This window comes from Lucilia sericata, unplaced genomic scaffold (assembly GCF_015586225.1).
Source record: "Lucilia sericata isolate MDLA Ls3-8-SP2 unplaced genomic scaffold, ASM1558622v1 Contig000408F_arrow, whole genome shotgun sequence".
Classification (NCBI taxonomy): domain Eukaryota; kingdom Metazoa; phylum Arthropoda; class Insecta; order Diptera; family Calliphoridae; genus Lucilia; species Lucilia sericata.
In genome coordinates this window covers 227,501-242,247 of record NW_023994426.1, presented here as the reverse complement: position 1 = coordinate 242,247, position 14,747 = coordinate 227,501, and the positions used below count along the sequence as shown (strand labels likewise).

Genomic DNA, 14,747 nt, shown 5'->3' with positions numbered 1-14,747 from the left:
ACTAGACAGACTAAAAAAAATTATATCTCAAAATTTTCTTAACCGATTTAATATTTTTCAACTGTTTTGAAAAGAGTTTCCTTTGTACTTTTCAAAAAGTACACAAACCCCCCTGTAACCATTTGTATCGCAATGAAACTCAACATAATTAACTATTATTTAAAAATATATCTTTTTCCCAAATTTAATGAGGATCGGCCCATGTTTGACCTATACTCCTATATAAAGCCTCATTTAGAAGATTTGGTTTTTATCAATAAATTGCTTAAATACTTTGGAATTAAGGTAAAATTCAACATAAAAGTTTCTTTGTGAAAAATAAAAATTTTTAAAATATACTCATGGTGTAGGGTGTTATATGGTCGGCCATGCCCGACTATACTTTCCTACTTGTTTAAAAATATTTTTATACCCTACACCACTTTAGTGGGGAGGGTATATTGGATGTGTGCTGATGTTTGTAACACATAAAAATATTCGTTCTATACCCACCCTAAAGTATACCAATCGGCTTAGAATCATTTTCATCATTAAGCTATGTCCGTCTGTCCGTCCGTCCGTCTGGCTCTCCATGTAAACCTTGTGCTCAAGGTACAGGTCGCAATTTTCAATATAGTTCGATGAAATTTGGTAGCCCAAGGACGAAGCCTATTGAAAATGGTTAAAATCGGTCCATTATTTCACCTAGCCCCTATACAACAGAACACCCCGAAAGGGCCTTTGAGCTCATATTTATGTTAAATATACATATATCTCGATGGAAAGCAACACAAATAAGATTTATACGACTTGATGACCTTGCCAAATTTCATAAAAATCGGACCTCATTTGACCCTAGTTCCCATACAAAGTCCGCTTCAGAAAATGACTTGAATGTCCAAAATTCACATATAAACACTAATATCGCGATGAAATCCCTCACAAATAAATATTATATAACAATTAGGAAAGTATAGTCTTTTATGTTGAATTTTACCTTAATTCCAAAGTATTTAAGCAGTTTATTGATAAAACAAATTTTCTAAATGAGGCTTTATATAGGAGTATAGATCAAACATGGGCCGATCCTCATTAAATTAGGGAAAAGGATATATTTTTAAATAACAGTTAGTTTTGTTGAGTTTCATTGCGATACAAGTAAATTTTAGACGTTTAAGACATTTTTTGTATGGGGGCTAGGGTCAAATAAGGGCCGATCATTACGAAAATCTGCAGTGTCATTTATACTTATATAAAACTTATTTGTGCCAATTTTTAGAGAGACAATAGTATATTTAACGTAATTATGGCATAAAAAGCTCAAATCGGGAGGTACGGTTGTATGGGGGCTAGGTGAAGTAATGGACCGATTTCAACCATTTTCAATAGGCTTGTGCCAAAAAACATGCTTGGTCCAAATTTCATCAAATTATCTTGAAAATTGCGGCCTGTACCTTGCGCACAAGGTTTACATGGACAGCCATGTCTTAATTGATTAAAAAAATGATTCTGAATCGATCGGTATACTTTAAGGTGGGTGTAGGACCAATATGTTTGTGTGTTACAAACATCAGCACAAACGTATAATACCCTTCCCACTATAGTGGTGCAGGGTATAAATATAAATCTATTCACAAAATATTATCGAGATCGGTCCATATTTGACCCAAGCCCCCATATAAACCATTTTTCAGAAAATTAGTTTTTCGTCCATAAATTGCTTAGATGTTTCGGAAACAAGATAAATACTTTATTATGAAAAATAAATCACATTTAATATTCATAACTGGTGTAGGGTATCAGAGAACGGTTTGAATGCTTGGTATGAATGGTTTCAATGCTGATTGAATAAGTTGTAAGAAAGAATTAACTTAACAAGTTTTTATTTATGGAATGAAGATTATACTTTCCAAAATTCATATAAATTTCGCAAACGTTTGCTGATTGTTTTGCTCATTATAAAGACTTTATTGAGTAAATTTAAAAGAATGTGCTTATAAAGGTTTAAGTTTTTGTTCATTCATATGTGGTTAACCGAAAAATCGGGTTTTAATACATATTTTGGTTTTTCGTAAAACGATTTTTTGAAAATATTGATTTTCGGTTAACCTGATTATCCCTTTTTTGTGGCTCGGTTAACCGGTTTCAAATATTTGTAATTTTTAGTATAAAATTGTATGTTTTGTTTGGTTTTTAATTGTGATAAGTATTAGGCTTCAGTCAGAAAACATGAACAGATTTTTAAAGCATTTTGACATTTATATAAGAATGTTAATATCATTTTCCTTGTTTATGAATATAATCCTAAACTTTTTGCATAAATGTTAAACATATTTTATGTGTATTAAATGCAGATATAAACTAAAAAAAAATAAAAAACAGGTAGTAAAAACAGTATGATACACCATGAGTATATTTTAAAAGTTATTTATTTTCAATAGAGAAACTTTTATGTTGAATATTTCTTTAATTCCAATGCATTTAAGCAATTCATTGATGAACAACAATTGTCTAAAAGAGTCTTTATATGGGAGTTAGTCAAAGTGGTCAAATATGCACCGATCCTCATAACATTTGGAGGATGGATGTATTGGTACATAAACGTCAATTATGTTGAATTTCATCGCTGATCATAGTATTCTGTATATGAAGATTTTCGCTCTTAACAAGTGCGTAAAAAATACAAAAATGTTATTTAGTTGCTTGAAAGCAACTAATTTCACATATTGTGTGTAATTTTTTTTTCCATGTGTAGCCCATGTGTAATTGGTTTCACGTGTAACTTAAAATTTTTTAAATCCTTCTGTAGAAAAGAATTGGGAGAGTATATTGGGTTTGCGCTGATTTTTGTATCGCACAATAATATTGGTGCTACACCCACCCAGCAAAAATAAAACGATGTACTTCCAAAAAAATAACATTTATCACCACTTCAAAAGTAGCACAAATTGAATTTTTTTACCTTCTGAGGAAGTGATGTTTAACGACTTCCGAAGAAGCGAAAATAATTATATTTTTTCAATGCTGAAGATATATTTTTTATTTTTACATTTTTATGAGATAAAAATGTTATATTTGGGCTTTTGTATTAAATGTGTCTATTATTCTAATTAATGTTAATATTATATAAGTCAAATTAGTTGTATTCTATAATACTACAATTTCACTTCCGAAAAACTTCCAAAAAAGAGCATTAAAATTACTTCTTGAGAATGACTTCAGAAGTAGTGAATTTGGAATCAAATAAAAAAAACATCCCTCCTATGACAAGCCTGTGTTAAAATCATAACTTCTTCAGGTCTTTTACAGTACTTCCATGGAGTAAATTCTACTTTTTTTTCGCATCTTTGGAAGTTCTTTTTTTTGCTGGGCACCTTAAAGTCAGAATCATTTTCTGAGTAGATTTAGCTCTGTCCATCCGTCTGTCCTTGTAATCAATTTTCGATATAAATTTATGAAATATTGCACAAACTTTTCTTTTCGAAATAGTTAAAATCGGTCCATTATTTCATTAAGCTACTCAATAAAGAAATAATAATTATGATAACTTATTTTACAGTAGAATTTACTGTACTGAAATGAATAATATACATGCGGAAGTTCACCATTGTTACAGTTATTAGATCTTAGTTAAATAACGAAAAAAGTCGATCACTCTTTAAAGTCGTAATTATGAACCCTATATGAGTTGATATAATGGATTTTAATCATTCGGAATAGACTTCGATCGCACTTGTGCTAAAAGACTTTTATTTTTCAAAATATCTTAAAAATTGCTACCTGCACCGTGCGAACAAGGAGCATGTGTAATATTTCTTTAAATGTGTAATTTAGAAGCCTACTAAGTGTAGTTTCTAAATTTTTTGGTGGTAACCCTGTTGAAAGCATTCAACAAAGTATGTTGATGTTGCTTTGTTCCAGAAATTACTATGGAATGCATAACAATTACTGTTGCTAGATAAAACTGGCATAAAATCGTCAAAAATAGTCTTAAAAATCGAAAATCGTCAAAATAATTTTTAAATCAAGAAGTCGGAAAAGTAAAAAATATATTATTTATTGTTAAAGTATTTTCGATAATACAATGGAATTTATATTTTAGAAATTAGTTTAGTTGTTCAATTATTTTTTTACAACGATATTTATTAATAGCGAACCAATTTTTTTGTCAGTAGACTACGGAAAAATCGTTCTTCCGCCGGACTGTTATATGTGGAACAATCTTTCTGCAGAAATATTTCTTGTCAGTTTCGATTTAAATAGGTTTAAATTTCTCGAGCAGTTTTCTAGATGATTTGATGAAATTTTTGCACATTTTATTTTTTTATCAACAGGGCGAAGCCTATAATGGTTGAAATCAGAATAGCACTTTGGGGCTCATAATATGTTAACTATTCTAGTATTTCTACAAAAATCAATATAACTATATTTTGTATTATCCTAAATAATACAATTTTCAATGTATTATGAAACCTATTTTTTTGGTTTATTTTCAATTTCAAATGGATTATAAAGAATATTATGATGTAAAATAAAAGTTTACAAATTAAAATCCAAAAGAAAACTATAAATAAATTTTGTATTTTGTAAAGAATACACCTATTTTAAAAAATTTTTAAAGTTTAATATATTTCAAACTACAAAATGTTTTAGTTTTTGAGACTACAATACATATTCCAATATTACTTTGTATTAATACAAAATAACATAATGTAAAATACCTTTAAGTAGTAGAAATTAAAAACAATAACAAATTAATTGAAATCAAACACTAAATAAATTTTTCATTAAATACTTTTCTGCTTTTATTTTCTTACTTCAAAAGTATTTGTTTTTTATACCCTCCACCACCATCAGTGGTGATAGAGGGTATATGTAAATTTGTCATTCCGTGTGTAACACCAAGAAATATTCATCTGAGACCCAACAAAGTATATATATTCTGGGTCCTTATGAAATTCTGAGTCGATTTAGCTATGTCCGTCCGTCTGTCTGTCTGTCTGTGTAAAACACGCTCACATTAAAACGAAGCAATATAATTTAACCAAATTCACCCAAAATATTCATTATTATCCGGTACAGTTTGGTATTGAAAATGAGCAAAATTGGTTCACATCGGGAAAAATTATGAATCAAAATTTAAAACAACTCCGAAAAAAATAAGCATTTTTTACACATTCTAAAGTAATTTTCTCGAAAACTATGCAAGATAATTTCATGGAAGTCATCATACATTCGTTTCTACACAAGATCTTGATTCCTGCTGAAAATTGCCAGAATCGGTCCATAATTTCATATACCTCCCATACAAAAGTACATATTCCCGGAAAATGAGTTTTTTGTTAATAACTTCCGTCAGAATGTTGATATCTTCACAAAATTTTACAAATTAAAATCCTATGTCAATTGAATTCTTTGAGAGAAAAAATAGTCTGGATCGGTCCATAATTGGACATAGCTCCCATACAAGGTCCCCTCCCGAAAATCATTGAAACGCGCATAACTCATTACTAAATTAAGATATCCATATAAAATTTGAAATAAGTATTGCTCATATGCACAGAAATATTACTATGAAAGTTTTTTCCGATCGGTCCATAACTGGTCATAGCTCCCATACAAGGTCCCCTCCCGAAAATCACTTAAAACCACATAACTCATTACTAAATCAAGATATCCATATAAAATATTACTATGAAATTTTTTTCCGATCAGTCCATATTTGGTCATAGCTCCCATACAAGGACCCTTCCCGAAAATCACTTAAACGCGCATAACTCATTACTAAATTAAGATATCCATATAAAATTTGGTACAAGTATTGCTCATATGCACAGAAATATTACTATGAAATTTTTTTCCGATCGGTCCATAATTGGTCGTAGCTCCCATACAAGGTCTCCTCCCGAAAATCACTTAAACGCGCATAACTCATTACTAAATCAAGATATGCATACAAAATTTGGTGTAATTATTGCTCACATATACAGAAATATTACTATGAAATTTTTTTCCGATCGGTCCATAATTGGTCATAACTCCCATACAAGGTCCCCTCCCGAAAATCACTTAAACACACATAACTCATCACTAAATTAAAATATCCATAGAAAGTTTGGTACAAGTATAGCTCTCACATATAGAAATATTACTATGAAATTTTTTTCCGATCGGTCCATAATTGGTCATAGCTCCTGTACAAGGTCAATTAGCAGAAATATTGCTATTATATACATAAATTACACTATAAAATTGTTTTGCAATCGGTCCATATTTGGTCATAGCTCTCATACTAGGTCCCCTCCAGAAAATCACTTAAATGCACAATATTAATTGCCAAATAATGATATAGATACAGAATTTTTAAATTTTGTCTTTATATACATAATTGGTCATAGCTCACATACAAGGTCCTTTTACGAAAATCTCTTAAACCCACATTACTCATTACCAAATAAAGCTATTGATACAAAATTTGGCAAATTAGTTTGGTATACAAAAATTCTATTTCAAGATTTTTTCACGATCGGTCCATAACATGGGTGCGGTCGGTCCCATGCAAGTGTCCCTTCAGAAAATCACAGAAAAACACACATTACTTATTACTAAATTAAGATAAAGATACAAAATTTGACTGAAATATAGCTTTTATGTACAGAAATTTTGCTTAAAGAATATTTTACGATCGGTCTATAATTGGTCATATTTCCCATACTAGGTCCTGCCCCTAAAAGCAATTTAACCGTATTTAACTAGTTACTTGTTTTATTTTAGCTAATACTTTTATGAATAAAATAAGATATGTAACGTTGAAATCAGTTAAAACTGACAAACAGAATTTTTTTTCGTAAAAACAAAAATTTACAAAATCTCTCATTTCTTTGAATAATAAGCTTATATTTGTGTTGCATCTTAAGTTGATATTTTACTTTGGTAAATTAAGATATCCACATAAATTTTTGTTTTTAGGAAAAAATTCTATATTTGTCAGTTTTTATCTTATTTCAACGTTCCATATCTCATTTTATTCATAATAGTATGAGCTTAAATAAAAAAATAATTAAAAACTATGTTTTCAAATAAAGTGTGGGTCTTAAATTTTAAAAAATTAATAAAAATATAAAAAAATTGTATTTAGATCTAAAAATATAAACGTGTGTGTACTTTTTGAAAAGTACAAAGGAAACTCTTTTCAAAACAGTTGAAAAATTTTAATCAGTTAAGAAAATTTTGAGATATAATTTTTTTAGTCTGTCTAGTAAAAAACGAATTTTAGGGTATATTGAATCTACTCTACTAGACCTACCAACTTCACTAGGTCTCGCGGTGAGTGTACTGATTTTTTGTAATTTTGTCACATCGTGTAATTGGTTGCTAGCATTGTGGATCCAGATTTACTAATACATATCACAAACGATGAATTTATTTATTTTTTTAACTTAAAGTCAGATTCACAATGCTGGCAAATTTTCAGGGGTTTTTCACAATGCTAGCATAGAAATCAAATACACTAGACAACACTGAAAATGCCCCTTAAATAAATTTCCGATTCCCTCTAGTTTCCGAGATATTATGGTTTTTGTAAAAACGTTATTAAGACATTTTTTGGTATTTTTTACTTAATTTCTCAGAACCGGAGTTATTTAAAAACATGGTAATCTACATAAAATTATCTATCATTAGAGTAGTCATGCTGACAGTTTTTGGAGGATACCTTGGATGTCCTGCAGCGAAGTTGAAAGTTGTACTTTTTTTGTTTTATCCTTATAACTTTAATTTGAGGTAAACGAGTTTTATTTCTTTTTACAATATAGTACCAACATATAACAATAACAAAATTTTGAAATAACAATTGGAAATTCGTTAAAAATTTAGTGAAATATTTTGAAATAAATTCATGATTTTTGTTTAATGTGTTTTTTTACTTTTAACAATATTCTCTATCGGTATCGTATCGTTGTATCATCATATGTAATTAATATTTCTCAGACAAAATTTTTTGACACAAAAACAAAAGAATAGTGAAAACTTACGACATACAACGTCACAGATTGTGAATTGTGTAATATTTTGTATTCATGAGTATGTAAAAATAACAAACAAAAGTTGAATTCAATCCGAAATATTTCACTGCGTTTTTAACGAATTTCCAATTTTACCGAAAAATGGTATTATTGGTTTATGTTGGTAGTACTTTATAGAGAAAGTCAAATGAATTTAGCTCAAATTATTGTTATAAGGATAAAACAAAAAAGGCTCAATTTTCAACTTCCTTGCAAGGCAATCTAGTTATACTGCAATAACTCTCATCATGATTATACTCTTTAAAAAGATAATTTTGTGTAGATTTCCATGTTGTTAAAAAAAAACTTTGAAATACATAGGAATTAACTATTTTTATTTAAAAGGCACGCAAAAAGTTTGATTTTGTTGACTTGTGTTATTTATAAAACATATCTTGTTGATTATCTTGTTGCATAGATATCAATATCAAAGTGATGTAAACAAAAATATTAAAAAAAAAACGAGTAAAATATGAATTAATTAGCTTATAACTTTGTTATTTGACGCTTGATATATGTACATAAATATTTTATACCTTGTTGGAAAGATAATTTTCTCTATAAGATAAGATTCGTTCGTAATGTTAGGTTAGGTTGATAGGAGGATGTATAGTACATCCGAAGAAATACACATAGGCCACTATCGGGCCTGTTGCGCGCTCCTTTTTACGAATATATTATTTATTTTTTTGTATATTATTCTTCAATGTTCAGAAACTTAGTTTCCTGGAAGTAATTTCTAAGAATTTCCAATCAGTGTTAGTCAGGAATGTTATTTCCGGAATAACATCACTTCCAAGATACTTGGATCTAACTTCGACGAATGTCTAACAGTGGCAAAGAAAGAGCTCCAAAGTTTCATTGTCCTCTCCATATGCTCTACATTCGTCTGAATCCGCCCGCCCAATTTTGTATAGCTGTGCTCGTACTTACTCATTTTGAGGAGATTTCTTGTCTTGTTCTCATCAGGGTCACCCCATGGAATCTTTGTGGCTCTACCCACCGTTTCATTATTCCAAGAGGCCTTATGGGATTCTCTCACCCATATTTTTAATTCAGCTTTTGTTGCGTCGAATAGTTTTGCGTTTGTCAGGTTAACTACGTCGAGCTCTCGTCCCTTTAAAGCTATTACAATCGCCTTTTCGTTGCCGACTACTCACATGATGTAAACCTTACCTCCGGGAGAGTATTCAGTTAAAGCTTTCTTACAATTCAATACGGTCTTAGATTTATTTATATCACCTGATATCGCCCTAATTGCCTTCTGTCTGTCAGTAAATACATATATTAAGGGCTGTGGGCGCCACATTTATTATAATCCAATTTACGCATTCCGTACATGCTTGTGTTATGATTAGGTAAACGGTGGTTTATTTCTATTTCTGGGTCTTTAATATAGAACCCCAAGCCCACTTTCTACGCCAATTTAGAGCCATCCGTGGTACTTGCTCTAGTTTTTCGACCAAGACATTCTATCTGGGATCAGCGTTTCAAAGTTTCCGACATATTCTGTGTCTGGTATGCGATCAGGCACGTCCGATGACGTGCTTCATATCTTAAATATGTTTCAATGGGTGGAATATCTTTCAACGTTTCCAGAGCTTCGGCTGAAGTAGTACACATGGCACCACTTATATCCAAGCAGCATGTACGCTGAACTCCCTGTAGTATTTTGATTTTACACTTTTTGTCCAAAGCAGTCCATTAGATTATTGAAGCATAAGCTAGAATTGGTCTAATTACACTTTTATAAAGCCAATTTGTCATAGTAGGACTAAGACCCCATCTCATGCCTATAGTTCTCCTACATATCGCCCAGCACCGATGTGCCATGTTGATCCCATCCTCTATGTGGTGTCTCCATTTTATTTTCCGGTCGAGGATTACACCTAAGTACTTACCTTTGTCTGCCACCGGTTTTTTCTTGCTCAGGAAGCAAGGTTCAGTATAAGTAGAAATTAAGGCCGTATTCAGAGCCCCCTCAGCTCTTCTACACAAGTAATTTAGATCCTTTCCCTTTTAAAGTTTTACACATCGTCTGCATAACAGATAGGTATAAGTCCTTTCTCGGTTAGTGTCCTTAGGACACTATTAATCGCGGTAACCAGAATAAAGGTGACAAAATGCCACCCTGTGGTATACCGCGAAATATCTTTTTCCTGATAGTTATACATCGTACATCTCGCAGCTTATCCATCTGTTCCTTAGCATGTAGTTGATGCAGTTACGGAGCACCCGGTCAACATAAAACTGGTCTAGGAATTGGATAAGAGTATCAGTGTGCACGCTATTGAAAGCGCCATCGATGTCAATGCATATCGCCAGTGTACAATTTGCAATCGAATGATTCACCTTTGTAGTGGACAACTTCGTTTAAAGCGGTTTCCACCGATCTTCCCTTTATATAAGCATGCACCTTAAATTTTATACTGCTTTTAACCATGCTATCGACTATCCGTTCCAAGGTTTTAAGTAGGAAGGACGTAAGACTTATCGGGCGATAGGACTTAGGTGTCGCATAGCTAGGTATCTCTGGTTTGGGTATAAATATTACCCTTGCATCCTACAATTTAATGGGGGTATATGTCAATTTCGAGCATGCAGTGAATATCTGAGACAGATGTACGGAAACCAGTCCCGTCTCCATCGGTAAAAGTGCCGGGAAAATGCCATCCGGCCATGCAGCTCAAAGCTTTTGATTGCCTCTTTAACCGTATCAGATGTAATTACAATATCCGTGTTAGCCTCTCCTTCATCTACGTTATTCGATATACCCGGTGAGAAATGATAGTCCATTAGGAGTTTCATCGTCTCCTTCATATCCTCCTGCCCGTGTCATTGACCATAGATTCCGGTTGCATGAGTTTTGGATAGGAAATTCGTAATGTTAAGAATACATAATTTTTATGCAAATTTGAAGAAATTAAAAAAGTCAAATTTTTTACCCCATTTTACACTTTTCAATCGATTTCCGGCACGGGTTATTATTATCCGATTTGACTAAAATTTAACACCTGTTAGTTTTAGACACTAATAAACAAAATAAGACCCATCTGAGCAAAATCGATATTTTTGGGCACCTCTTATGTACATATTTTTATTAATTTTTTTAATAGTGTTTTTATATAATTTGTATAGTTAGTTAATTAGTTAGTTTGAAAGGAGGATCTACATATATACATCAAATCCGAAGAAATACACCTAGGCCTCTATCTAGGGCCTTTTCTGCGCTCCATTGCCAGTGCTTCAGATAGGAATTGAACCCACCACCTCCGGTCTAACAGACTAGAACACTCACCACTAACCAACCGGAGGCCACTATAATTTTAATTTTTTTTTGTTTGAAATTAATAAAATAAACGTCAACAAATTTATTTACTTAGAATTAACAACAAAAAATATTTAATTAACATTTTATTTCGTAAATCAAACAACAGAGCTAACATAAAATTAGAAAAAATATTTTTTACAATTTTATTTTATTTCAAAAGAAGTTTAATTAATGCAAACAAGAAAATATATAAAAATCGAACTTTATTTTTAAAAGAAAATAATCATAAAGTGAGGCAAAACTAGTATCCTAATCACTGGGGAAGTCAAGTATGCTGAAATTATGCTATGATATTTGAGATTTATCATACTTTGAAGCACTACCCAGGAAAAACTTACATTGAAAAGTAATGAGTTAAAAAGCTAATAAAAGCTCTTTTCACTACTTCTTCATTAGCATTTAAGTCATTATTTTAACACGGTGATGTCATTGGAGGCAAGTACTTCTACGCTCGCTTACAAATAGGGAGTTAAAGAAGTACTTGCAATTTCTCTTACAAAACAGTTGTTGAGTAAGTTGTTTTGTTCTTTAATAATAAAAAGAGCAAGCTAGAATACGAACCAGGGACTTCGGTTTGTTAGTCAAATGTTCTACTCACTGCACCACTGCTTACCTATTTTATTGCGCGTCAAATAATGGTTTTCACACACAAAACTAATTTTGTTTTCTTTTTTTGTAAAACACAATTTTTAACACGCAATTAAATAAAATGTGCAAACAAAATAACAATGCCGAAAATAAAGTACTTCTATATTAGTTTGAAAGTGAAAAGTAAGTGGTTATGGAAGTACAACCCATTACCGAGTTTTTGCTGGGTAGTTAAATAGGATTTCATGTCACTTTCATAGACATACATAAGTATGTATGCATATACAAAAAATTCAAACAAAGTTTGACACATCTCTTCCAATTGTATTCATAGTTTCTAAACTGACATTTGTCACACACCAATTCTATTTCGAACCCGAATTATTAATAAAACAATTTAAGGAAATTATTTTAAACAAAAGAAAAAATTATATTTTTTGAATAAAATTGTTTTGAAACTCCATGAATCCATTCGATGCACAATTTAAAACATTTGGTTTCCCTACTAATCACCATCATTTTCACTACAAAACTTTGATAAAAGTTCATTTGTGGGTTTTTGGTCACCTAAATTTAAAACAGTGTGCATCTGTCTCGCGTCATGATATTAAAATTTTCATAAAACAAAAATAAACTAATAATAATCAATAAATAAATATGTACATATGTTATTTTCGCAATGTAGGTGATACCAACCTGTGTGTATTTAATGTCACGTGTTGCTGTGCATATGGAAATTGAGGGAACAGCTCAATGTCCATCTCAGGTGATGCTAGCTGCTGCTCTTGGCTGTGAAGAATTGGGAATAGCAAATAAATTATTGGCACAAAGTATTTTTGGTCTGTGGATGACAAGTGCGCTTCTTGAAATTCAACTTAAATCGCATCATCGACCTTATGTTGTACGAGTAGCATGGCCTAATTTACTGGAAAAGTTTAGTCATGGAAATCCAATTGAAAAGAAGTATGACGAACCTATGATTATGTTGAAACGAAATGTTTTTTTCTCAAAGCGAGATGAGGAAAAAATAAAGTGAGTATTAAGTATAAATATTTATATATATATATATATACACTAGCTATACCCAGTGTGCTTTGCTACCTTAAAATCAATGTATATAAAAAAAGCACTTTACGATTTTGAAGATTCTAACTATAATAGTTTTTCAGATATACATTTTTTCCATTTTGGGGATGTCACGCAAATTATTGCAAGGTCGTCAATTTTGCCAAATGTTAATTTAGTTTTTAATGTAACCTATGAAAAATTTTAATAATATAATAGTTTAATTCATATGGGAGATGCCAAGGTCCCATTGAAAGTCCGCCCATTTTTCTCTAAATGTTCACATAAATGTCAAAGTTTTTCATGTAAAATTTTCTAGCTCTAATAGTTTCTCAGATATATGAATTTTTTATTTAATTCATATGGGAGGTTCAAATATGCTAGTCCGCCAATTTATTACCCAAATTTTCACATTGATATCAAAGGATTTTTGCTCTAAAAGTTTCCCAGACATACGATTTTTTCTACTTATTCATATGGGAGGTACCAACACATGAAAGGTGCCACGCCCAATATAGCCATTCCGCCCATTTTATCCAAAAATATTCTTATGGATGTTAAAGTTGTCCATACAAAAGATTCCAACTCTTGCAGTTTATGAGATATGCGACTTTTAATACTTATTTTGAATGTGGGCGTGGCACGTCGCCCACGTGAAATTTTGAAGTTAAAAGTAGCCTATAGTTCCTTCCAGACATAGGAAGACACTGAAAATTTCAGAAAAATCGGTCCAGCCGTTTAGCTGTCTATAAAGTCCAAACAAACACACATTCATTTTTATATCTATAGATGGGGGGTGCCACACCCCTATTGCTTGTCCTCCAATTTGTTCACCAAATAATCATATGGATGTCAAAATTGCCCATAAAAATTTTCAGGACTCTAGTTGTATCATTGCAATTTCAAAATAAAAAGTAGCCTATAGTTCCTTCCGGATGTAGGGGAACATACACTGAAAATTTAAAGAAGATCGCTTCACTGGTTTAGCCTCCTATAAGGTACAAACAAACAAGTAAACAAACATACATTGATTTTTATATATATAAATTCAAAAAGTATCTTTTGTAGAAGGAAATAGTACCCAAAAGTACCCTTTTATGTTTTATCACTTAATCTTAATTTCGTATTTCTAAGTTCCAAAAGAAGAACGAAAAAGTACCAAAAAATCCCCTTTTATAGGTTCTCACTTACTCCTGGACTTACATGCTTAATTTACATGATTTTTGCTCATATCTTCGTTATTTATGGACCGATTTTGCTGATTTTAAATGGCGTCCTTCCCGATCATATGTCTCATAGAATTATTGATTGTACGGATCTCGCAGATATCTGGGGTCTCTTGAAAACCACTTTCAACATACACACGGATAGACAGACAGACAGACGGACATGGCTAAATCGACTCCGCTATCTATAAGGATCAAGAATATACATATATACTTTATAGAGTCGGAAAATTATATTGTAGTAAAACGGAATGACAAACATATATATAACCTTCTCACGAAGGTGAATGGATGTTTAATATAAATTATGTTAATACATATTTTAGTTAAAAATTTGATTTATAACAGTATGGAACCATCAAGTGTTATATACCAATGTAAAGCTAATGTAAATGCATAATACAGTACTTATGTACCTGGGAAGTGATACTATTTTTCTGAAAGGTAGAGAAGAAGTAGAACAAGAATCTTTTTTAAAAATATTCCAAACACCTC

General features: G+C 31.4%; 1 protein-coding gene across 1 annotated transcript in view; it reads left to right on the top strand.

The window, feature by feature from the left end:
• The window catches only part of LOC119604601, a 211,216-nt gene that overhangs the window by 43,162 nt on the left and 153,307 nt on the right, over positions 1-14,747 (top strand). Inside the window, exon 5 of the mRNA XM_037957327.1 lies at positions 12,647-12,993. Within this exon, the coding sequence (XP_037813255.1) occupies positions 12,647-12,993 (347 nt within the window). The remainder of the gene's footprint in view (positions 1-12,646; positions 12,994-14,747) is intronic.